Source organism: Bicyclus anynana, chromosome Z (assembly GCF_947172395.1).
Source record: "Bicyclus anynana chromosome Z, ilBicAnyn1.1, whole genome shotgun sequence".
NCBI classification, from domain to species: domain Eukaryota; kingdom Metazoa; phylum Arthropoda; class Insecta; order Lepidoptera; family Nymphalidae; genus Bicyclus; species Bicyclus anynana.
Window position 1 is genome coordinate 9,307,516 of NC_069110.1, and position 26,748 is coordinate 9,334,263.

General features: G+C 35.1%; 2 protein-coding genes across 2 annotated transcripts; both read right to left on the minus strand.

The window, feature by feature from the left end:
• Positions 1-12,594: 12,594 nt before the first annotated feature.
• LOC112048561 (uncharacterized) lies at positions 12,595-15,585 on the minus strand. The gene is made up of 5 exons (XM_024086146.2): positions 15,383-15,585; positions 14,537-14,805; positions 13,464-13,551; positions 12,946-13,017; positions 12,595-12,713 (listed from the first exon to the last, which is right to left on the minus strand). The coding sequence occupies exons 2-5, from the start codon at positions 14,795-14,797 to the stop codon at positions 12,670-12,672; spliced, it is 465 nt and encodes a 154-aa protein (XP_023941914.1). The 5' UTR covers positions 14,798-14,805; positions 15,383-15,585; the 3' UTR covers positions 12,595-12,669.
• Positions 15,586-19,269: 3,684 nt separating this feature from the next.
• Positions 19,270-21,551, minus strand: LOC112048552 (uncharacterized). The gene is made up of 4 exons (XM_024086123.2): positions 21,364-21,551; positions 20,454-20,831; positions 20,207-20,291; positions 19,270-20,122 (listed from the first exon to the last, which is right to left on the minus strand). The coding sequence occupies exons 2-4, from the start codon at positions 20,814-20,816 to the stop codon at positions 20,037-20,039; spliced, it is 534 nt and encodes a 177-aa protein (XP_023941891.1). The 5' UTR covers positions 20,817-20,831; positions 21,364-21,551; the 3' UTR covers positions 19,270-20,036.
• Between the last annotated feature and the right edge of the window lie 5,197 nt (positions 21,552-26,748).

A 26,748-nucleotide genomic window follows, 5' to 3' on the forward strand; every position in this document is an offset into this window, starting at 1 on the left:
CGCGTTTTTTGTGCTTGGGTAAAATGCCCAGTCGTAGCCATCGTAGGAGGCCCTATCCAACCCCCGGCCGACGGCCGGCGTGCAATTAATTGTCTCTGCGTAAAATGCCCAGCCGTTGCCACGGTCGAAGACCCTGTCACAAACCCCCGGATTCAGCCGCGCGTTCCGTTTTTTGTGCTTGGGTAAAACGCCCAGCCGTAGTCACGGTCGAAGGCTGTATCACAAACTCCCGGCCGAAGGCCGGGCTCCAATAAAGTGCGCGGCCGAAGGCCGCGCGTTCCATTTTTTGTGCTTGGGTAAAATGCCCGGCCGTAGTCACGGTCGCAGGCTCTATCATAAGCTCCCGGCCGAAGGCCGGGCTCCAATAAAGTGCGCGGCCGAAGGCCGGGCTCCAATAAAGTGCGCGGCCGAAGGCCGCACGTTCTGTTTTTTGTGCATCGGTAAAATGCCCAGCCGTAGCCACGATCAGAGGCCATATTACAAACCTCCGGCCGAAGGCCGCGCTTTTTTTTGCTTGGGTAAAATACCCAGCCGTAGTCACGGTAGAAGGCTGTATCAAGAACTCCCGGCCGAAGGCCGGGCTTCAATACAGTGCGCGGCCGAAGGCCGCGCGTTCCATTTTTTGTGCTTGGGTAAAATGCCCGGCCGTAGTCACGGTCGCAGGCTCTATCATAAGCTCCCGGCCGAAGGCCGGGCTCCAATAAAGTGCGCGGCCGAAGGCCGCACGTTCTGTTTTTTGTGCATCGGTAAAATGCCCAGCCGTAGCCACGATCAGAGGCCATATTACAAACCCCCGGCCGAAAGCCGCGCTTTTTTTTGCTTGGGTAAAATACCCAGCCGTAGTCACGGTCGAAGGCTGTATCATGAACTCCCGGCCGAAGGCCGCGCGTTCCGATTGTTGTGCTTTGGTAAAATGCCCTGCCGTAGTCACGGTCAAAGGCCCTATCATAAATTCCCGGCCGAATGCCGGTCTATAATAAAGTTTAAAGCGCGTTTTTTGTGCTTGCGTTAATTGACCAGGAAAAAGGAGGACTTTTCGTACAAAGTTTCAACCCCTATTTCACTCCCTTCTGATTTTATTTTCGCTATAAAAAGTATTCTATAACCTGCTCCGTGTTATGTTCTCAAACCGTGCTAAGTTTCATTTGAATTCATTCAGTAGTTTCAGTGTGATGCCTGGTCAACAAAAAATAGGGACAGATAGACAGATAAATAATAGAAAAAAAATGTTTTTGAATTCAGTATCGATTGTATAATGCCCTATGATATATTTTTTTTAAATTAATCAAAAAGTTCTGTAATTTGACCTGTTACAGTTTTATTATAAGTATAGAGTATAGATAAGTATTTAATAGCTATTGCGCCAAATTCGTGCTCTTTTTATAGTAATAAATCTTGCTTATCGTTATACGATAAAAAAGTAGACAATGTGACTATTTAAACACAAAAAGGATTATTCAGTTTGAACCTGAACTTTTAAGTAGTTCCTGAGATTAGTTTCGCGCGTTCAACCAAATAAACAAATTGGTCAGTTAAGTATAGAATATGTGCCTCAATATCGATATTACACAGTTTTAGTTGAAAACTCGTTTCTCCAAATAACGCCTGCGAATCAATTTGAGCAATCCGGTTTTTTCAAGATAACTTTTTTTCTATCTGTCCAATTTTAATGAAACAAAGCCTATATGTTGTCCTGAACTTTGCTTAATCTATTGTGATAAAATAGATAAAATAGATTAAGCTAAATGTGATAAAATAGATTAAGCTAAATCCGCGTCAAAATCCGTTCAGCAGAACCAGAGAATAGCGCGAACATACAGACAGAAGGACAGACAGACAGACAGACAGACGGACAGATAGATAGACAGACAGACAGACAGACAGACAGACAGACAGACAGGCAAGAAAATAAAAAAAAATATTTTTGTATTCTATTGCTCATTTCTAATCGCCCTAACTTGATTTTAGTTAAATTTGGTCAAAGTACAGACACTCGATTTCTACTCTTTTATTATAGTATAGATAGATAGATATATGCTGTCGCGACATTTTTTGTAGAAAATGATGTGTTCTACAAAGTTGTCATATATTATTTTATTCTAACATTAATAGTTTTTGCAGCGCATGCTGGTAAAGAAAAACTTGGAGAAGGTTGAAAAGGTTTATTGTAAGTAAGGTTAGGTCCGATGACAAATTGGCAAGCTACAACCGTCTCGTGCGCGTGTTGGTTGAGAGTGAGGTCATTCAAGGTCGAGTGAATGACGCTGCTGTATTTGCAACCCCTTGGCCTTTTGAATAGCAATGACAATGCTTGAGGGAATTAGCAGACTTTTGGGAAGGCGCGAACACACGCCATGTACATCTTGGGTTACATTATTGGAGTTTCAGGAAGGATGCCTAATTTTTTTGAAAATAAAATATAGCCTATAGCCTTCCTCGATAAATGGGCTATCTATCACTAAAAGTATTTTTCAAATCGGACCAGTAGTTCCTGAGATTAGCGCGTTCAATCAAACAAACAAACAAACAAACTCTTCCGCTTTATAATATTAGTATAGATTTAAAAAAAAGGTCGAATAAATAGATACGCCTTCGTAAATCATTTAAGCGAAACCCTTTGGTGAGGGTATTTGTTTGTTGGTATATATGAGTGTGTATGGTGATTTCCACATAGTAGAATGATAACTGATTGTCAGACGACAAGTGGAGCAAGGTACACTATAAACTTTTCAGTATACGGGCCTAAACTTCTACTTGTCACTGTAATACAGGCGCAGCCTATAGCTGGCCGTCTACATTTCAGATTATCTCCATTACTCTCTAGAAAGTGTAATGCGTTCGAAAGAAATCTAAACGATTTCACACATTAGGCTACTCGGCCCTGTGTATAATTAATAAGCTATCAGAACTCAATATTTAAACAAAGTTTCACAAAAATGCTCTTAAGCATTAAGGAGTTCTCTCATGAGAAGACCCTCCTGGCTGCATCATCATTTTGACTTATAAGTCCGATTTCACACCATAGACCACTCGATCCTTTGTATATTTAATAAGTCTTCAGAACTCAATAGCTATGTAAAGTTTCACATATTTATGTGCTTAGACATCAAGAAGTTCTATCATGAGAAGACACTCCTAGCTATCATCATTTTGCCTTATAAGTCCGATTTCACACCATAGACCACTCGGTCCTTTGTATATTTAATAAGTCTTCAGAACTCAATAGCTATGTAAAGTTTCACATATTTATGTGCTTAGACATCAAGAAGTTCTATCATGAGAAGACACTCCTAGCTATCATCATTTTGCCTTATAAGTCCGATTTCACACCATAGACCACTCGGTCCTTTGTATATTTAATAAGTCTTCAGAACTCAATAGCTATGTAAAGTTTCACATATTTATGTGCTTAGACATCAAGAAGTTCTATCATGAGAAGACACTCCTAGCTATCATCATTTTGCCTTATAAGTCCGATTTCACACCATAGACCACTCGGTCCTTTGTATATTTAATAAGTCTTCAGAACTCAATAGCTATGTAAAGTTTCACATATTTATGTGCTTAGACATCAAGAAGTTCTATCATGAGAAGACACTCCTAGCTATCATCATTTTGCCTTATAAGTCCGATTTCACACCATAGACCACTCGGTCCTTTGTATATTTAATAAGTCTTCAGAACTCAATAGCTATGTAAAGTTTCACATATTTATGTGCTCAGACATCAAGAAGTTCTATCATGAGAAGACACTCCTAGCTATCATCATTTTGCCTTATAAGTCTTTCTGTTCGCCTAAATAACCGACTTCGTATATGCTTCCATCATATGATGGAAAAACACGGGTAGAATACATCAAGTATTCAGTCAGCTGCTCAAGCTACTGTAAAGCGACGCAAGTTCTCATGCTCCCAGCTCGCATGCTCCCAGTAATACAGTGAACCGTCATCTGCTAATGAGAAATGCAATATTCCCAATCAATAATTTTTACAGTAATTTATTATTAACCTCATCTACTGAGCTTATTTTGATAAAAATCAAACCTTTTTTTCTAATCAATTATTATTTAACAAGTATGTACAATTTGTATTAAACATCAATATATTAAACATTACACGCTTTATATTAGCTTCACTTGTAACTATGTATGTAAGAAAATCTTGGAATCTTAATTTGACCCACTTCCCAGTTTTCGATTAGGATGAAAATTTGCACACGCTCTGAGTTCTGATGACAAATCCATGACTATTTATGAAACGTCATTACAAATCCAATATGGCGGCCTCCCAATCACTTTACCTATGTAGGAAAGACAAATCTTGGAATCTTAATTTGACCCACTTCCCAGTTTTCGATTAGGATGAAATTTTGCACATATGCTCGGAGTTCTGATGACAATACATGACTATCTAAGAAACGTCATTACAAAGCAGCAGTGTGGAGTAGGAATAGGGAAGAAGTGCACATAAGACAAAGCGAAGCTTGACCGGGTCCTCTAGTACGAAAAAAATCTCAGAACTATTGCTGTTATTAGTTTTAAGTGGTAGTGGGGGTATCTAATACCAATTATATATTTATACTAGCGGACACCCGTGACTTCATCCGCGTGGAAATCGATGAAAACTTTCAAGCCCTATTTCACATCTTCTATTTCTATCTTCTATATTCTATTTTCGCATGAGTTATGTATAAGAAATAGTCCACTAATCGTTTTGTAAAACTATAACTCAAAATATGAACGATTTGTATTAAAAAACTTCAGCCTCTTTTTAACCATTTAAGGGTAGAATTTTGAATAATTTTGAATGACATTATTTTTAGTATTTTTGTTTTGGTAGTAGCATACCAATCAATTTTCACAATGTAGCTTGAAAAATGTAGGACTTTCCATACAAACATTCAACCCTGTTTCACTCTTATCTGATTTAATTTTCGCGACTAAAAGTATTCCATAACCTTGTACGTACTAAGGTCTCAAATCGTGCCAAGTCTCATTTAAATTCATTCAGTAGTTTCACCGTGATGCCCGGTCAACATTACAGACAGACAGACAAAAAATAAAAAAAATAAAAAAATATACATATTTTTGGCTTTAGTGTCTACTCTATAAACTAGTATAAACTACTACTGTGGCTTTAGTGTATAAACTAACTAAAAATTTCAAAATATCATCAATGTACAGAATTGGACCTGTTACAGTTTTACTATAGATGTCAGTATAATAATTGGTATCAGTTACTACCAGCCAGATTTGACTGGTGGGTTAGTCACAATCGTGAAGATTCTGTTTCGCGTTCTGGTGCGTTACCACGTAGAAACCGTCAGAGGTATGTATAGAATAAAAATGTATGTTCAAGTTAGCCCGCTTCCATCTTAGACTGCATCTTCACTAAACAGGTGAGATCGTAGTCAAGGGCTAACTAGTCAAAGAATAAAAAAATTAAAAGTAGAACGCCCATTTCGGTGCTCTCTCAACCTTCTATGCTATCAGGTAAACATTTAGCTGAGCGAATATACGACGCTCATGTACCTACATGGTAATTTTCTTCTTGGTTTGCTTTCGTTTTGATTATGTTTTTACTATTGGCTCCGTAAAGAGACGTAGAAGTAACGGCGGGGTGTCGAACTTCCATTCTGGGTTGAAAATCGAAAAGGACGAAACGTCTTTATATTACATGTTTAGTACTAACTAAACCTGTATTATAAACATAGACAGAAAGAGTTCCGTAAATTGACTTCTGAGTTCTGTGTTAAAGTATGTGTCGACGAAAACTACTTATACGCAACCGAATACTTTTATTTATTATGGAATATATATAACCATTAAATAGATCATTGAATTCCACAATTCTTAAGTCGGAGCTTGCAAATCCGAATTCACCCGTATCACCTCACAACACCTCTTTTCAGCGCCGCAGAAGCTGGGCGTGCCAACTACGTGGATGCCACAATAGCGTTAGCTTGTAGCGTTGTCTGTCCTGTAGCGGATGCAATCGGTCCCTTTATGCGACACTACAAACATGACGCCTGCAAACAGCACTTCAGTAGCGCCCTCAAGCGTGAGCCTCCAGCACATTATTGCCAACATAATAAGTAACCTACTGCGCATATAGCACACAGCGCTGTCTCATCACCTCATATGTGCGGTGGTGTAAATTTACAAACGTTGAGCAGAACGTAGGACTCAGAATACCTGAACGCTTTCAGTCTTTCAAGTCCAATTCTCAAATCTAGAGCACACATGACAAAAGCCACTTACGCAAAGTACCCAAGATTTTGATGACCATTTATCACTTTAATAGCAAAATTATAACAACTTTCTTATTAAAGAAGGCTCTTCTTTAAAAAATAATGTTCATAAGCGTTTTTTTTGGCCGATGTAGTGTGGTTGTTACGTCGCGCAAGGCGACGTTTCTCAACTTTCGGACTTTTCGGATTACACACTCGTCTATTATCCTTCGCCTAATATATTGCCTTTACTAGGTCCACCCATCCAGTAGGAGACCTCCCTCTGAACCTTCTAATCTGGCCAAGCACTATACACTCAATAAAGCCTTTATTTCTGGAGATGTAGCTTCAAAACGCATAAAAGTACAGTTGAAGATACAGACTTCATTTTATCTTTGTTTCTTCTATAAAATGGAATTATTGGTTGGCCAGGGTATCCTTCAAAGACCAACGACACCCCACACTATAAGATAAAATTAGTAAAAGAATCATCTTTACGTGTAGGGGAGGTACCCTAAAAATATTTTTCAAGATTCTGTTACGACTTTCTTCACATTTTTAACGTACATGTTCATGCTGACTTACAGCTTACGGACGGACGGACAGACATACGCACATGGTGAAACTATAAGGGTTCCTTGTGGACTACGGAACCCTAAAAAGGCAAGACCCCTCACGAGGGAACCTTTTTTTTTTATTCTCTACAAGTTAGCCCTTTATTACAATCTCACCTGATGGTAAGTGACGATGCAATCTAAGATGGAAGCGGGCTAACTTGATAGAAGGAGGACGACAGTCCACACCCCTTTCGGTTTCTATGGCATGGCTTAATGGCATCGTATCGGAACGCTAAATCGCTTGGCGGTACTTTATTGTCGGTAGGGTGGTAACTAGCCACGCCCAAAGCCTCCCACCAGCCAGACCTGGACAAATTAAGAAAACCTTAATCGGCCCAGCTGAAGATCGAACCCAGGACCTCCGTCTTGTAAATCCACCGCGCATACCACTGCGCCACGGATGCCGTCAAAATTATTAGCTATAGATATATATACTTTAATGATATTAGTTATTCTTAAATATCTTCCTATCTTCGTATCTTATTTGGTTTCTTCACTGTTAACCGAATCCACAACATCTCCTGATTTCGCACTCATAACCCCCGGTATTAGATTATTTATATGTACATATTAGAGATTTGAGAACCAACATAAATATAAGTACCATTTTGGGAAGGAATATGGGGGCTACTAGTAACAATTTTTCGTTTCTTGGCTGTGGTTTGTTTGGTATTTATGAAATCTAGCAGTACTATTCCAACTAACAACTATCTGACTATCAATTTCCAAGAAATTCGTAATCTGTATGCAAACAAATCCGTTCTACCTACGACTTCAAACATAGATCAGTTGATTTTTAATTAACATTATCAAAAATAAATTCCTCTAACTATATTATATTGAAGCCAAAAAAGGATTTTAGCATCTTCAAGAGTTACGAGGTGGAATGACCTCGTACCGCACCACAGAAAGTTTTAATACGAGGGGAAAGTACAGAAAAATAAGTGCCGCAGCGAACATGTTAAACTATAAAGAAACTTTAGATTCAATAACCCTTTATAATTCATATTTAATTCAATTTCATAAATAATAATCAGCCTTTTGATTGACGTATGTAAAATATCCTGCATATTTTACATACCTTATCGGCTGATAAGATATGTAAAATATGCAGGGATATATGAAATCAGTCTTCATCAGAATTCGAGACACACAAATGAGATCTTATTTTAACATCACTGGTTTTATTTTCCAAGAGTTTAGCAGCGGAGATTCGTAAACACCTTGGCTTTGAGAAGCACGTACAGTTTTTCTTTTAAAGTGAAGAAAAAATTAATAAAGTTCAACAAAAAAGTTTTCAAAACATGTCATTACGTCCCGCGTAATTTTACAGTATTTTATTTCAATTGCCCCGTAAAAATGTTATAACATACGAGGACATACCCACTACGAGGTTTTTTAAAATAAATTTTATTAAAAAAAAGTAGCATTTTTGGCTAATATAATGCAATTAAACAAGTGCTTGTTGTATTTGTATCAATCAACAACTGTTAAACAATTTAAAATCTACGAGAATTAATTTTGTATAAACAAAAAAAATTCATTACCTGGCTATATCAGAGTGCTTGCACAGTGTCGCTTCCTACGCTGTCCGGCGGGGTAATGTTTGCGCTTATAAGATAGACTAGGTATTACGTAGGAGGTTCAGTTGAAAATAAAACGAATATTCTTCTGTTATGTAAATTGCTGTTACTACTTATTCCTGTTACATCTAGCACATCGGTAGGTTAAAATAAAACTAACACCCACATCGAATACTAATTTATTATCCATTTAACATTTATAAAGTCATAAAATATGTAAGAAAAAAATTAGAAAGCAACCTAATACAGTCATGATTTTAAATACTTTTTTTTTTTGTAAAAATTCTAAAGAGTTTACACAGTTTTGAGTCACGTGTTTTTAATAAAAAGATGTTTTTAGTTTATTTATACAGTCTAATTTAGGATCGATAGGTCTTAACAATTACAATGTTCGGAGTTGTACTCTAAACAAGAGACTTATCTATATTTTAATAATAATAAGGTGGCAAGTAAGTATTTCTTTACAAGAATTTGTTTGAAAATAACAGATATTTTGAAATTGACATTAATTTAATTTAATTGAAACACAATGAAGTATTCACTAATATCGAGGCAAGAAATTTAGTGTGAGTCATTTTAGAAGGAAACGTTCCAACCAAGTTTTTGTGAAGTTATTTTACAAGGCACCTTTATATCTAAACAACGACGTTAATTGTTATGTGGGTCGAAACATCTACACTACGAATACTTTTCTTCCAATAGGCAGACAATCTACGAAGACATACTTATTGACAATCTATTTTATATAATATCGAAGGATTAGAGTAGAGATAAAGCAGGGGTAGGGTAGGATGAATCTGTCACCCACCGGAGATAAGTCCCCGAGTTGTTAACGCTTTCAGTGTTTCCTAAGCGATCTTAATAAAACTACAGGAGAGCTCAATTTACGAGTGTCGCTGGCTGGGTTGCGGTAGTTTACGAAATGTTCCCGTGGCTCAGTCATCAGGCGGCTAGTCGGAACACCGTGGGGTTTTAGTCGGTTGAAGTCCGACATAACCTTCTTGCCTCCCCGTGGCGAGAAGGTATCCATGAGGATTTCCCCACGTAAAAAAAAAAAAAAGGGGTAGGGTAGGATAGGGGCAGGGTAGAGTAGGGTAGGATTGGGTAGGTTTAGGTTGGTAGTAAGGTAAGTTAGGGGTTATGAAAGAAATGCACATAAGTGAAAGTGAACCTTGACCGGGTACGCTATTGAATATAATATTTTGAAGTAGGGGTTGAAAGTTGACATCGATTATTACGTGGACGACGCGTCCGCTAGTCTTTCATAAAAAGAAAAATTCCAACTCTTAGTATTTCACAAGATCCCAACATAACACCTGAAACCTGCCAATTCTTTTATATTCAAAAATAACAACACTCAACAAAGTTACAACACAATAGCAAAAAGTTTCGAGAGGAAGCCAAAAATATCGTGTTTTCAAAAAACGTGAAAAACTCACTAATTGCCAACGATCCTTTGTGAATTGTTCACCTGAATTCAAAACCTTGCGTAAGATGAAACTGAAATGAGAATAAAATAATATTAACTACACAAACACACTAAACAAGGATGAATACAAACACACTAAACAACAATAAACAGAGAGTAAAGTTTGTGCTGTTGTAGGAGGTAATCTCTAGATCTACTGAACCGATTTTGAAAATTCTTTTACCACTAGAAAGCCACGTTATTTTGAATATCATAGGCTATATTATATCCCCATACTTTCACGGAAACAGAAACTACGCGGGTGAAACCGCGGGCATCGGCTAGTATAATATATTATGCCGTCGATCTCCAATGGAAATAGGCCTTAACACAGTAAGTATCAGCAAAACGTTCTATAGATATATGTCTATAGCTCCGAAGATATTTGACTACAACAAAGAGCAAAGCCCATTGTATAGTTATGCTTGTTTGAATTATAATTCTGTTTTCGATCTGTTGGAAGAAAAGTATTTTTAACAACGAATATAATACGAGAACATCAATACTACTCGTATAACTACAAAAAGTATTGTTGAAAAGAGATATACATCAATTGAATACTGATCAAGCAACTTAAGATAATCCAATAAAAGAATAATTATTATAATGTATTCTAACTTAGGTATATAAAAATATTTATTTCCTTTTTGTAAAAAATTATATGTAATTTTTTTACCAAATATTTAAATTAGAGTCTCAGAAACAAGCATTTATGCTGACACCTTGTAAACTAAACTGCAATATTGTCTAATCTTTTTTATAGTATTGTTAACAATTTAGGAATGCATTTATTTTGAGTGAGTGAACTAAAAAAATAACAAGCGAAAGTTGAACGAGTTCAAAATTCACTAAGAAACATTATTATTAACATAGATTACGCACAACGTCAATGACACTTACTTAGCAATAATATAAAAAAATGAAAATTATTATTTAATAAAAATATGTTTTGGTAAGGAAAACCCTATAATTAACGCGAAATAAAAATACATAATGGCTCTTGTAGTTGAAGAATGGCTTAACGAACGATCCAATCGGAACGAAGTTCCTATTTTTAGTAGACAAATTTTTAGTCTACTAAAAACTACACATTTAATAGGGTTAAATAGAAAATGTACGATAAATTAATAGTATGAGATAATTATGTTAATAACATATAAAAATTGAAAATCTGTATAAATCTTATCTTTTAAATAATATTTTATTATTTTAGAAAAGAACATTAATTATTAATCAATTGTACCCGAAGAAATCTGAAAAATATTATTACTAGACGTCGAGTCTTTAGACGCATGGGAAAGCTGAGGGTAATAAAAATGTCATTATATTTTTTTCTGTCTCGTTCCCATCCGCTTATAGCCTTTAACGCGCAATAAGGAACTTCGATATCTTAAAACTAATCGAAATAAGGTTTAACTGAACTCTGTTTATTCCTGTAGCAAGACGTTAAACGTTCGTTTCGATACAAATTTACCAGTAAGGGTGGTAGATCCATCCATATGATTCCATCAGACCCTCGTATCTTAATCGTTTCTTTTTGATAATGAATTTTATAAAAGCTGAAAGTAAATACTCCAATTGTAACTGGTTTTAAAATATGTTACACAGGAATAATTAGAAAATGGTTTCTTAGTAGCCAAGTAGTTTCGATCTTACCAACATTTAGCTAGTCCAATTGTAGGACTAGTTATAAATATAAGTTGGTTAAATACCGTCACGATATTAAAGCTTAATTTTTTCATTTTTATTCTTTACAAGTTAGCCCTTGACTACAATCTCACCTGATGGTAAGTGATGATTCAGTCTAAGATGGAAGCGGGCTAACTTGTTAGGAGGAGGATGAAAATCCACTCCCCTTTCTGTTTCTACACGGCATCGTACCGGAACGCTAAATCGCTTGGCGGTATGTCTTTGCCGGTAGGGTGGTAAATAGCCACGGCCGAAGCCTCTCACCAGCCAGAACTGACAAATTAAGTAAATCTCAATGTGCCCAGCCGGTGATAGAACCCAGGACCTCCGTTTTGTAAATACACCGCGCATACCACTGCGCCACGGAGGCCGGCAAATGTTACTATTTAGAAGATACTGATTACTTAGTTCTACTCCACCGCCTAAAGTCCTTATTAGAAACGACATTCATCCATCTGTTTAATGGATGAAAAGTGATTTATATTAATTTTAGTACGTTAAAAATACATTGCAAGTAGGTTGCCTCAATACCTAAATAATTAATGATAGATAATAATAGTTTGGCCAGGAAATTTTTACTGTCCCCATGAATAGATATGTCCGCAACACACTATCGAAACAGAAATATGTTCTAATAGTTACAATTCTAGTTCCATATTTAAAGTATGAAAATACTGTTAAAATTTTTCTCCCTGTCCGGCAACTAGAAACTTGATTTTTTGTAGGATTCCTGAAGACAACGTCTAAAAATAAACTTTACGCTTTCACGAATTGAGGGTGTAAAATTATTTTTTACTTTATTAACCAACCAAAGCCACCAATTTCCTAACTCCTTACATACCTAAATAGTAAATAGAACGGACTGAGAAAATTTCAGCTTTTATAAAATAATGGAGGTCTGACTTTTTACAACCAAAAATCTTAATATTATAACGAAAATTACAATAATATAATGTTTAGTTCAACATTATAGCACATTGAAATAATAAAAAGAATAAAAAGAAAGAAAGAAAATAAGAAAATGAATTTATTGAAATTTAAAACAACATATTAGATGTTGTAGCATTTTGTTTCCTTTGTGCGCTTATGAATCCATGCATAAAGGGCAGGGGCTGGAACATGGAGACCCTGAAACGAAAAGAAGAATTTAGATTTAGGTAATAAATAAATGTATTTTAACTCGTTTGAAATATATATTCGTATTAAGCACTAAGTCCTCTTTCATGTTTTATCCAAATGTGATGATTTTGGTAAGTTGTGTAACAATATTGAATTTGTTTTCAAAGTTCTAAAACGACATTTTTATAACCTGAAAAGAGTTAATAAAATATAAAAGTTGTAATTAAAATTGGCTACTTACAGTCGTCACCAAACATTTCTTCAGCGAATTCTATAACCGGCATGAAGATATGTTCAACCTCGGACCACTCCCCTGTAAAATATGAACGTACAATAAAAATATTTTACCATCTAATATTTTACCATCTAAAATATAAAAATTAATCGTTATATGTGTTGATAAGCGCAAAGCTCGAGAACGGCTGAACGGATTTGGCTAATTCTTTTTTTAGAATATTTCTTGAAGTACGACGATGGTTTTTTTAGGGTAGGGGTAGGATTGGCATTGGGCAGGAGTAGGGCAGGGGTAAGGCAGGGGTAGGGCAGGGCAGGTTGGCCGTAAGTTAGTGCTCCCTTGTCAGACAATTTTTAGGAGGGATATTTGTTATCGGTGTGATATCACACTAAATTTGAGCTGTATAGTCATGAATAAATTATTATAAATATTATTATAATAAATATTCTTTTCCTGTGCCCAAGGACTATATTACTTGCGGTATATACTATGATACTGTACGGAACATACGGAAAAATACTTACGGTAATGATATTTGCTCAACGATTCTAGTTCATGGTAGGGTTCATTGAAGCGACAGTAAACCTCACTCCTGTCCAAAGGGACAGAAATCTGTAAGCAAATTAAAGATACCTAGATTGTCATGTAGATCGCAGCAATAATAAATAATAAAACAATTAAGAAGTCTGCTCTGAAGAAGTATACATTTTTATAACTATTTGTCTGCAAAGTTAAGTAAAAATGATTTTTAAATTTCAAACTATTCAGAAAAATTAAATTAATAAATTGATACATCTAAAACTATAATCTAATCATTTAAAAAATATACTCTGTACATTTCTATAAATATGTATTAGGCAAGCAATAAGCACTCATAAACAAAACATCCAAAAATGAAGTCGCACAGTCAAAATCAGCGGGGTCTTTTAACGATTCGCAAATAATTAAATCAAAATTTCAAAAGTTCATTTTCAAGATTCGCAATGCGCGTTCACATTATTTCACTTTTTCAATAAATAATATGTTTATTCTAAAACAGAATGCGTGCAATGCGTGCATCATATAATATATCCCACTAAAAAGTACTAAATAAAATTATTTGATTTCCCAAAAAAAATAATCGAGTTTAAATTTAATTGTTAATAAGTGAGTGTTGATAGCTGTATCTTCAAACACTTTCGTTTCAAGATTCAAAAATGAAAAGTTTATTTTGTATTATCATGGCTATAAAACGATATATGGTGCTAAGTTATATCACAGTTCTATTTAATGCTAATTCGCATCGCGTTACACTTTTATTTTGGTATGCTTTCAATAAAAGTGCTTACCATTTGCTTAAATTTCTGTATATGTTGTAGACAGAACTGTATGTTTGCTAAACTGTTGCATCTATTGACGCACCTGCGCAGTCTTGAACAATTTGTCGCACTTCTGCGCAATTACGTAGATGTGCATGAAATCTGCGCAGATAACCTAGATAGCCTAGAATCTATATGCTATTTGTATAACTACACGCGGTCGCGTGTCCAGCCAAATTCTGAAAAACAAATAACTCAGCGGCGGTAATAAACAGGAACTTTAAAGGCAATTTACTTACATTATTAATCTCTCCGTGCACGCAGCGTTCGTGCAATGGCCAGTTCGACGCCGCATTATCGACCTCCGAATCAGAACTAACGATATCGTCATCGTCTTCCTCTTGGCTACTTTCTGTGTCCGGAGGTTCAGGATCAGAGAGGCTATCATCTTCATCATCAGGCGAATCATCGGAGTCTTGCACTACCTCGGGAGCTTGCGCTTCCACGACATTCAGATCCTCCACAATATCTCTCTCTTCTATACAATCCTCAGCCACCATATTGACGGCTGAAATAAACACAACGATATATACTTATAGTTATTAAAAAAATTGCAATGAGAAACAAAATGAAGTTATTCGCCATGATATAATTTGTGTACCTAAGTATGAGTACCTAGTGACAACCTTTACAGTGACTTAGTAGGTCGGTGTAATTGTACACCATAAAATATTATAGTGCCAAAAAAACCTAAACCAATTTCACTATCACAATTCTGATATTACGTGTATATACCAAATGACGCCATAAACAAAATATATATATAAGAAAAAACTAAAATAAACAAAATATCTTACTTATTTCACGTGTTAACTGTACAGCGATCGTGGACTTAATGCTTATTGAAAAAAGCGATCGTCAATCGTGTACACAATGAAAAAATTTGCTAACTCTAGAATCTTCACCGTTCCCAAGCGATACACAGTTCCTGGTAAGTAACACGAGTACCTACCTACATGTCGATTGACGCAAAGGAAACGTTTTGTTAGTAAATACGCTTGTCCCAACTTGGCTCGGGCATACCTTGTATTTTATTTCACAACTATTACATAATACATGAAGGCAAATTAAAAATCAATACTCACGTTCACGTCTTTATATTCCGATAGCAGGATACAAAAGAGTTTGTTGGTGATTAGATCAGTTCCAACAACTTTGAATTGTAAATATTGCGACGCCACACACGGATATTCAAAATTATTCACACAATGGCACTTCTGTATGTATTATTTGAAATATTACTCAGTACACGTCAATGCAGAATCAAAGCAAAGCGATCAATGTATCAATGTCTAGATTTAGCCCGGGCGAATCGAGACCTAGCTTATGTGCGCATGTCTGTAGCCCACCTGAGGGATGGGGTGAATTTGACCTTTACTCAGAGGCACATTTATCCGCCCACTTTAATGTACTCGCGCGTCATATTAAAGTGGACGGATAATTGTGCCTCTGAGTATATATTAAAATTCAAAATATGGTGTGATTGTTACACTCACTTTAAAAGCACTTTTATATGTAAATCTCACACTCACTAATCAAGCAAATGCAAATTCTACGGATAGAGTCTGATTATGTATAAAACTCTATCTCTTGACAACTGTTGCTCTTTTTAAGAACTTTTATTATTCTTTACAAGTTAGCCCTTGACTACAATCTCACCTGATGGTAAGTGATGATGCAGTCTAAGATGGCAGAGGGCTAACTTGCTTAACGTGTTAGGAGGAGCACACCCCGTTCTGTTTCTACACGCCATCGTATCGGTACGCTAAATCGCTTGGCGGTACGTCTGTGACGCTAGGGTAACTAGCCAAGGCCGAACCACCAGCCAAAAACTTTATTTAAATATTACGATGTTTAATGTTCATTAAGTAGTTAAAATTACTAAGATGCAATTATCTTTTAAAAAATAATCTCTGCAATGACCTTAGCACAGCCCAGGTTTCCACCGAATCGAAGGCTTTCTCATAGTCCACAAACGCTAAGCAAAGTGGATGGTTATACTCCTGAGTCTTCTGTATAACTTGCCGCAGCGTATGGATGTAGTCTATGGTACTAAAGCCTTTTCGGAATCCGGCTTGTACGGGAGGCTGGGAGTCGTCAAACCTATTAGCGAGACGATTCGTAATGACTTTCGTGTACATTTGTAAACATGGCTCTACAACGAGGTGGGTCTTCACCAAGTTGTTGTCACCTTTTTTGAAGAACAGAACCACCACGCTCTTGTGCCACGCCTCGGGCGTCGTGCCCTCGTGAATGACGGAATTGAAAGATCGCTGAAGGACTTTAAGTATCGGTTTTCCTCCCGCTTTCAGAAGTTCTGCTGTGATTCCGTCTTCACCTGGCGCCTTATTGTTCTTTAATTGTTTGAGAGCCGTACTAATCTCGTATAGGCTGACGGCCGGGATACCTTCGGTGTCGAATAGTGTCGGGTCAACTTGGCTCTCGGATCTTTGACCAAATTGACAACAGGCTGTTGAGTAGTCATGTATGTTCGTAGAACTTCTCGACCTCACTTAATATCTCGGGCTTTGAAGAAATCAGATTACCGTGCTCGGTCTTCAAACGTCAGCTGCCTCTGTCCAACAGACAGTTTTCGCAAGAGCGAAAACTTTTGAGCCTCGATTATTTTCAATCGCATTTTTAATACGCTCGGTATTGAAGATTCGCAAGTCGCTGCTTTGCGACTTAGAGATCTGTCTATTAATTCTTCGGTATTTTGACGCATGTGCGGAAGACTGTATTCTCATTTCTTGCCTCTCTTCCATGAGCTTAAATATTTTTGGTTCTTTTTATACGGTGGGTCTTATAAAACTTAGATCCAACCGTATGGACAGTTTCCACAAACCTGTTGTTGAGATCGTCCACAGTATCGCAATTTGCTAGGCAATCAAAGCGTTTCTGCAGTTCCAGTTGAAAGTTGAAAGTTGAAAACGTTTACATTCAACGTGCCTCTAACCATTCGGTGATCGCCGCCGGTTTTCATCCTGTTGATCACGGAAACATCGTCAAATATATACCGTGTGGTAGACAAAATGAAGTCGGCCTTTACCGTTACCGCCGGTTACCTTGCCCCGCCGTTACCGTAACCGCTGCCACAGCTAGGAATAGCGGGGCTGCCGGGGACTAGGGGCTGTGTTGTGTTTTTATGGTCCATCACAAAGTTTTGCCCAGTACTGACCACGCTGGGCATGCGGGTTGGTCAGCGCAGAGCTAGATTAGTCACACCGGTGTCGCTGCTGCCCGACACCGGCCTGAGGGATTTATTAATCTAGCCTGTGGTAATGGATATACCACCATTCGTCGGTCCATCTGCAGGGTGCACCACGTGCAGGTGAGGTTGGCAGTTGGGGAGACTGACTGGTACTGGCCTCCCCCTTACACCCCAATATAATATGTCAAAAACTCTTTAATTCTAACCTAAAAATATTGTCAAAAAACTAGAGGTCAGCTTGTGTAAATTATTGTTTTTAAAAGTTATACAATTTTAAGATTTATGAAAAAATATTCTACAATAGGTGGAAATGTACAATAAAAAACTCCTAACTCCAGGAATTATCTCATATTCTCAAGTCTAGTGCTTTGTTGTTTTTTTTTCAGGTTTTTAAACCTATTGATCAGTGTTACTGATATTATTTTACATCTTATGTGGTTCAATATACTTAATTATTAATTTTAATTAATATTTTCTTCAAAAGACCTCTCAGCTAACAATACTACGAGTACCCTAATTCTCAGCCACAGTCATGTAAAAGAAAAAGTATTCTTCATGTTCTTCTTTTGATGTTCGCCCATTTCTGCCTCTCTTTGACTATTTTCTTATAATAATAATTTATTTGCTAAAACATGGGTTATGACAGATACAATGAATACAATTCACAATTAATGGTCCAAACATGTTTTGCCACAAATTAGGCGTGTAAATTTTTAAATCAAGTAATACAATACAAATGTTCAAATTATTAATATATGTTACATGTTGATTTGATTGAAAATAAAGTGACAAACAGGAAAATTACCACAACTATACCAATAATTAAATAATTAAGAATTATTTAATTATTTAAGTATTAAGTAATGAATATAATAAAATATTTAAATAAAGTTTATGTCAAATATAATAAATAAGTCAAATTGATTTTAATTTAAAAAAGTCATTTAATTCGTAAATACTATTTTGGCTGAAGGTATTAAAAATATGTTTTTGAAACTCTGTAATGGCATTTCTTTTGTTTTTTCTGACAGAAGATTATACGTTTTTACACATTTATGCAGTACACATTTTTTTTAAAGAGTTTCTGTACAGGTATCTCAATTTTATTTCTTTTACGACAACCTTTTTTCTCAGGAAATAGGGTAATATTCTTTTTCACAAATATGCACAGCTCGAAATATAAATTGCGGGCAATGGCAATATTTTAATTTTTTTGAGAGTGGTTTGCAGTTATCAATAAAATCAGCTCCACAAACAGCACAAAGGCAGCTTTTTTGAGCTCTGAAAGCTCGTATTATGTCTACAGAATTACCCCATAATATTAGACTATAACGCAAGACAGAAGACACGTTCAACGACGCTGTCATCGTTTTTAGCATCATAATTGGCAATCTCTAAAACTGATACTGGTCTATGGTTGCTAAAGCAAGAAACGAACAATTTTGATTCGAAATTATTTAAATGTTTAATAAGTTCGTTTCTATTTTGCTAATAACATTAATTTTGGCATCTTATAATTATAAAGCTCAAATACGAAAAATTAATAATTGTTGTTGGCGAAAAGTTCGTCGACGAGTAAACAAAACAGAATACGCGCCATGGTCACGTGAACCTGACGCGAGTTTAACATTTTTTACTTTTCCCAAATACAAAGAATTAGCTTTCACTTCAAAAATTTGTCGCTCAAAATTTTAACACGCTTAAGTTATGTACAGTGGCTAGATTCAGCAACTTTGGTGAAATAAAACATTAATTTTGCCATTCTTTCTTTATTATTTCATTTAATAATAGTGATTACTTATTAAGTACTTTCGTTAACAGCTAGATAAATATAACATATAAGTTACTAATATGCTTACACGTATATACGTAAATGTCTTAAAATGTTTCAGATGTCTCATCTATCTTGACTACAGCTGATATTGTTCTAAACATTTATAGTAACATATAGCCAAAAATCGCTAGTAATTGCAGTATATCTTTGTGCGCTTACACATACAATTAGTGGATTACAACTTACAGAATTACTGATATTTGTATAATCATAATAGTAATAGTGTTTGATTATTTCATGAAATATAAATTATTTGAGCCCATAATGGATTTTAAAAGATTCTCAAGAACACAGTTAGGATTTTAAGTAATTTCACGATTTATAAAATCCTGTCTGATATACACTTATGAATATCAGTGGTTATTTATTCATTTATGTATGTCACATACCACCCTACAAAACAAGAATGTATTAATAATTATTATTATATCAATAAAATTATTATCTATTTTTTAAAATGAAAATAAATTAATATGATTTATGTTTGATGATCAACCTTGTTTCAAAACATTCAACAAAAATTTCACATAAACGTATTTTTCATTTACTTTATTTTTGACATAACAATGTAAGTAATTAAGTACAAGAACACATCCAGTTTATTTATAGTAAGAAAGTTTTATGTAACATTTTAATTTCTTCACAAAAATGTTTAACGGTAGTAGTGGTATGTGATTGATTTTGGTAACGTGCTTTAACCTCCTTTGGGAAATGGCAAACCGAAAGGCGACAACGCTTCAATCGGCGGCATAAAAAGATGTGCCACCTCGGACCATTCACCTGCGAAATATTAAAAAGAATATGAGCGATAAAATATGATTATTAAATATAAGATATTATATTACTTAATTCAAGTTTACTTACGGAAAAAGTATTTGCTAAGCGGCCGTAGTTCGTACGGTTGTGCTATGCGAAAGTAAACATCGTTTCTGTCCAAGGGAACACAGATCTGCAAACATATTTTATAATATACAACTATCGTCAGTCTGTATATGCATATTGTTTAAATTAAAGAAATAAATTCTTAAATAAATTAAATTTATTTAGATTTGGTAACAATAATCATGTCATTATTTTTGTAATAATTTACCCCAATCATATGAGTACATACCTCATTGATTTCTCCATGCACACAGCGCTCGTGCATTGGCCAATTCTGTGCCTTTTTGGGACTTTCAAGTTCGTCACACTCTTGATATGTCATTGATGATTGATCAGGAGGATCAGGCTCTGACGCACTGTCATCAAATTCGTCTATGGTATTTTCCTCTCCTGCTATATTATTCTCATCCATAATGTCTCGCTCTTCAGTAATATTTAGGTCGCCTTCGATTTCTTGATCTGGTGCAGTATTATTACCTTCGGTATTATTTTTCTCAAACGTGTCTCGGGTGTTTTGTTCATTGATATTTTGCTCACCCATTGTAATTTGCTCTTCGGTCTTAACTTCTATAGCATTTTGCTTTGACGCCATTTCTATTTTCGAAATCTGAAATTTGCCGGAACAGGTAGCATTCGGTTCTTGGCGACCGCGACCCGCGACCGCGACCTGAGACTGGGTCGTACGAACCACTGCTTAGCATGAATTTATATTGAACACTAAATAAATTCCGGTCGCGCAACGCGGTCTCGGTATTTGTTTAGTGCTCCATGTAAATTCATACTAAGCAATGGGTCTTACGACTCGGTCGCGGTCGTAGGTCGCGGTCGCGGGTCGCGGTCGCCAAAAACTGAATGCTACCTTAAGAAATACACTACACTACCCTACCCCTACCCCTACCCCTACCCTGCCCCTATCCTACCCCCACCCTACCCCTACCCTATTCTACCCTACCCTTACCTTACCCTACTCCTATCCTACCCCTACCCCACCCCTACCATATCCCTGAATTCATTTATGAAAAATACAAAAATTTGATAAAAGTTGAATCACAGACAAATATGTGCGTGCGTGCCATTACAACCACTAGATGTTTTTTTTATAAATGTACACTACTGGGCGGCTTAAAATCGATACTTACGGTTTCCCGATAGTTCCAAGATGAAATTCCTTAATCACGTTTTAAGCCAAATAATTTTATATTTGAGGATTATTATGGTTGGAGGGTCACATAATAACACTCCTAGCTTTATGCACTATTGAAAATTTAAATATATTAAATTAAAACGTACTACACGTGAGCCTAGGAACGAAACAAAGCGATCAATGTCTAGGTCTAGCCCGGGCGAATCAAGATTTCTGAGCTAAAATGCGCATGTCAGGGAGTGGGAGCGCACCTAGCAGGTGGCAGTGGGAGGCGAACAGGGGATGAGAATGTGGAGTTGGTAGTACGTCGAGAAAGCGTACAGGTGTCTAAGAAGTTTTCAAAATTTTCACTATATTTTGTTGACATATTATTTTACCCCCGTCTATTTTCGTGTGTTTTTTATAATATAATAAATAAGTTTTCAAAAATTTTACTTAAAACATGAACAATTAATATTAAATAAAAACTTCAATCCCCTTTTAAACCTTTAAGGGTAGATTTATGAAAAATATTGGATTACATTAATTTTAGTATTTTTCTGGTAGTTAAGTACCTACACATACCTACCAATTTTTACAAATGTTACTTAAAACATGAAGGACTTTAGATTTTAGCGGCTCCCTGCATCCCGCTTGATGTCCTCGTTCCACTTATAGTAAGGGTTCGACCGACACTGCACTGCACTCTAGTAAGGGGTCGCCATTCCAGCACCTTAAGACCCTAACGTGGCTATGTGGCTATAATACACGGTGTTTTAGTAAAAAAAAAATACTTCTCCCAAATGCCTTACAACTAGTAGGTACGTGGAATTCAGTTTTTATCGCATAACTTTTTTTCTATACGACCGATCTCAACGAAACAACATAAGTTGCGCCAGACTTAACTAAATGTATCTGATTTATATAATATTTTGATTAAATCTATATCTATACTAATATTATAAAGAGGTAAAGTTTGTAAGTTTGTAAGTTTGTAACATTCTTTAAATGGGGTAATCTTCGGAACTACCGATCCGATTTCAAAATTCTTTCAGCAGTAGAATGCTACGTTAGCGAGGAGTGCTATAGGCTATATTTTATATAGGTATTGTATATATTAGCAGAGTTATCATAGTTTTTGTCATACAGGTCGGACCGAAATTCATTATAAACAGACTTATTCGCATGCGCTGCCTTATCCATTGTGTAGAACACACATGAACACCATCTATATCTATCTATATATATCTTCTATATTTTAGCAGATATAGCAGCTGCATTAATTTTATATACTTAGGTTTACGTCGTTATATGTACTATTAAACTTCAATCCTTATCAAAATAAATTATTTAATAATCACAAGGATATTAAGGAGATTAGATTTTAGTACGATTTTTCAATCAATTCGATCAATTGCACCCAAGAACAGGTATTGAGTTTAGTAATTTTTGTTACGTCTGATCTAATGTAGTTAATATGTCCCGTTTTTTTGATTAACTCAACACTTGCGTCGGCTGTTGAGCGTCCCCTAGGAAAACTAAACTGCTTAGTATGTAAAAGATTATTGGTACTAAAATAACCAAGTAATTGATTTAACATGAGTTTGAGTTAAACTCGATGGTGTTACGTCGTTCTATAAAAGAGTTCCTATGGGCACCTTCCAGTTCCATGGTTTGACACTGGCCACTATCTGAAGATCAACTACTCGTCAATATGAAACGAAGGAGTAAATGAACGTCTGTGGTTTACTGGACAAATTAAGACGAACATGAGAATCAAATGTTGGAGATAAAAAAAAAACCATATGCATCACATTTAAACATTTAATTAGAGAAAAATAGATAGATTTATAAAATAATAATTTGTCATACTCAAACCCAAAAATAGATTGTCATACTCATAATTAATAACAATTATATCGTATTTATTTTTATTGTTAAAATACCATCAGGTATTCATTTGTGATATTAAAATAATTAATCTCTATTACAATACAATAAAATCGTAATAATGTCACATCTGTACTTAATATTTAATTTAGTGTTATACTACGGTGTTCATTAAAGTAGTGAGAATGACTAAGATGTAGTTATCTTTTAGGAGTATACAATTGGCGTATCTTTTTAATAAACATAAAATTCGTTTTCGAAAAAAGACTTCGTCCTGATCCCTTAAAAACCGTATACAGTAGTGCATTGCAGCATTATTAAATTTCTGACCTCTGAGATGCTTCCTCAGCCGCAGAAAGAGATAAAAGTCCCTAATATTATATAAACATATATCTGAACTATGCTTGCCAGTATTTATATTTTTCTTACCAAGAAGTATACCTATATCATTCTCACTACTTAATGAACATCCCTTGTACACCACTATATTTTACTTTACTTTATATAAGATGTGTTAAGAATATGATATCACATATTCAAAGCACAAAACAACAGATACAAAATAAGAAATGGCTTTAGATTTTTTGTCTGAATTTCTGTTATTAGTTTGAGTTTTCCACTTAAAAAATAATGGAACAATTTTCATGCACAATGCCACATGAAAATAGACCCATCAGAATTTAACTGACCTTGGGGAAAAATATACTTAGACTTTATTTCAACACAATGATTGGAAAGAAAAATAGTGACCCAAAAGATCCTTATTTTAGGAAAGGATATAGTCAGACCCTTAAGTAAACAAAAAAAAAAACAGAATTATATTGATATCTACCTTATTGTTAACAAAATTTAAATTAGCAATAATTCGAAGAAAATCATATATATAACCTTATATTCTAAACATTTAGCCTTAAAATAGAAGTGACATACATCTATTGGATTATGGGTAGAATAATAATTAATTTATATTGAAAATAAAATAATATCTTGAAACTTTTAAGAAAGAAGTACAAAATGTTATGATCCATATTTATTGTTCATCAAAAATTTACTGTTTAATTTACATTTTTTTTTTTTTTTTTTTCTCGGGGAGGAAAAAAATCCCTCCGGACTTCTGCCGGCTAGTCGGCAGGGCATGTCCGACTTGCACGGACTAAAAAAAAACTCCCCCTCGCTCCGTGGTCAGCGCCGAACCGCTTGGCATTTCTTCACGCTGACCTTCCTTCCTATTCCTGCGACAGCTTGTGCAGTACTTTCATTTAAGAGCGTTGTGTTTGTTCCCATGGTTTGTTTTGGCCTGGCTATTGTCCGAGCATATAACGCATGTGGTAGCTTCCTTGCAGTCTTTAGATTTATGACCTTCGGTTCCGCAGTTATAGCATTTTTGGCTACGGTCTTGTCCAGGGCATCCTATTGAAATATGGCCGTACTCTAAACATCTGTAACATCTCTGTTTTTTTTCTAAATGTCTTATTGAGACTCTCAGCCATTTTTATTTTTAATTTACAATAATAAGATTAAAGAAAGTCATTAACAGTACTTTATTAAAATATATCGTAAATAAACATTTTTATGAGTATTTGTATAGTAATTTTTGTTTTAATTGATCATGTAAATATACATTGTTCTGTGTAAAAAAATTCCTACTGCACTGCCAAGGATATATTGGATTCAATAGAAGTAGTTAATTATCAAAAATATTAGAAGTATTTTGTTTTTGAATTCTTGTACTCATTTGGAATTCCAAAAAATGAAACCCAAATCTATTTACGTAGATGATTAACCGATAACAAGTCTTCCTACTTTTTTTAGCGAATTATTAGAACCTGACATTAATTCTCAGACATGTCTATCGAGAAAAGCTTCTAAAATATTAGACCAACTTCTTAAATTTTAGAGAAACAAAGTTCATCTATACGTTTATGAAAGTCTTAAAATTTGCAAATCTGTCAAGGGGTTATACTCATAAGTTCTAGTTTCAAATAATTGGTAACAACGCCATCTGTCGAGCTTATGATATTACTTAGCGCAACTAACGTAGATAAGTAGTTGAAAAATAAATGTTGCTTATAATAACAGCTTGGTTTTACTGTTTGTGCAGTTTATGAGTAATATAAAATCATTATTAACAGTTTCCAGATAGTAAGACAGAAAAAGTATAAAATTATAATAACTTCGTAAAGATTTAGATAATCTACGTAAGCAAACATCGGATACCGCCATCAGTATTATTACATTAATAATAACGCATAGTAAAACTCATACAGTACAGAGTTTATGGGGTATAGTATTGATGGCACTATAAAGTAAAGCAATTAAGCATTCAAATAAATAATATTACTGGCGGACGTCTGTCTTTGTACTGGTAACATTTAGTTATTTTGTTTTATTATGGTTATCATTTTAGTTTAAACAGTACTTTTTATAAATTATAACTTTGAATTCGCTATTTTATATTTAATTTTGAATTTTGTTCCCTAAGGGGTTCCCCCGAGCGCATGATTACCTAGATTTATTTTGGAAAATGCGGCAGATATTTAAATTTTCTATTAAATAATAATTGTTAAATTATGCTATTTTATTATAGTATATTTATATTATGTTTAGGATCAACAAATTATTTAGTAGAATTTTAGAAATCATTTTAGGGAGTAAACAGAACCCATAATCCAAAACTTATTCTAAACACGACATCGATAACATCGATCAACACGACATCAATTATACTACGACAGTAAAGCTGAAGAAAGGATAGAGAAACATAAAAAATGTTCAATAACAGTAAAATATCTAATAAAATTAATAGCATTAAAAACCTTTACACAAATACTTTATAAAATAAAACAAAATAATAAGTTAAAACAAAATATATAAATTCATACTTGTTGAAACGTTGGCTGAAATTAATTAAAGCCAGAGTCATAAGCGGGCCTCCAGTTGTATCTGTATAGTCGATGTTCAATTAAATTGTCTGTGTGTAGGCAAAACTGAGAGCTGCACAGTTTTTTCTATTACTATAAACTATGCAGTTAAAACTGAAGGTCTCTGAGAAGATTAATATTAAAAAATATAAAATAAAATTATAAATAATGAAGAAAACTGGCTCTCCCTTTATTGTTGCATGATGTTCAGAGACATCTAATTTGGCACAATAAGCTTAATCGGGAGGGTGGTACTGACCCAGGCGGATCCGAGCAGATCCTTCCACCTAAGGCTTGATTCACGCGGCATTGTTGTGCAATTTTTAACAGTAAACGTTTTAACGAACAAATAGTGGTTTATATGAACAAAGTAGTGCTCACACGTGGTTAGTTACGGCAAAAAACGTACACCGTTTCAACGTTTAATAGAACACCACAATAAACCGTGCAATAAGTACACTGCCGTGTGAATTTAGCCTAATGGTATCTATACATACCAAGAATAATAAAGACCTTTCTCTCTTCCCACCAATATCTATATATATATATATATTCTATTCAATATCTATATATATATTATATAATAATTG

What these genes read in the sequence shown, in the direction of transcription:
- LOC112048561 (XM_024086146.2), bottom strand. Translation starts at nt 14,797, where the DNA reads ATGGTGGCTGAGGATTGTATAGAAGAGAGAGATATTGTGGAGGATCTG. An exon ending in TGCACGGAGAGATTAATAAT is followed by an intron (nt 13,552 to 14,536) that starts GTAAGTAAATTG and finishes ATTTGCTTACAG; the next exon opens with ATTTCTGTCCCTTTGGACAG. An exon ending in GTTGAGCAAATATCATTACC is followed by an intron (nt 13,018 to 13,463) that starts GTAAGTATTTTT and finishes CATATTTTACAG; the next exon opens with GGGAGTGGTCCGAGGTTGAA.
- LOC112048552 (XM_024086123.2), bottom strand. Translation starts at nt 20,816, where the DNA reads ATGGCGTCAAAGCAAAATGCTATAGAAGTTAAGACCGAAGAGCAAATT. An exon ending in TGCATGGAGAAATCAATGAG is followed by an intron (nt 20,292 to 20,453) that starts GTATGTACTCAT and finishes ATATGTTTGCAG; the next exon opens with ATCTGTGTTCCCTTGGACAG. An exon ending in GCTTAGCAAATACTTTTTCC is followed by an intron (nt 20,123 to 20,206) that starts GTAAGTAAACTT and finishes AATATTTCGCAG; the next exon opens with GTGAATGGTCCGAGGTGGCA.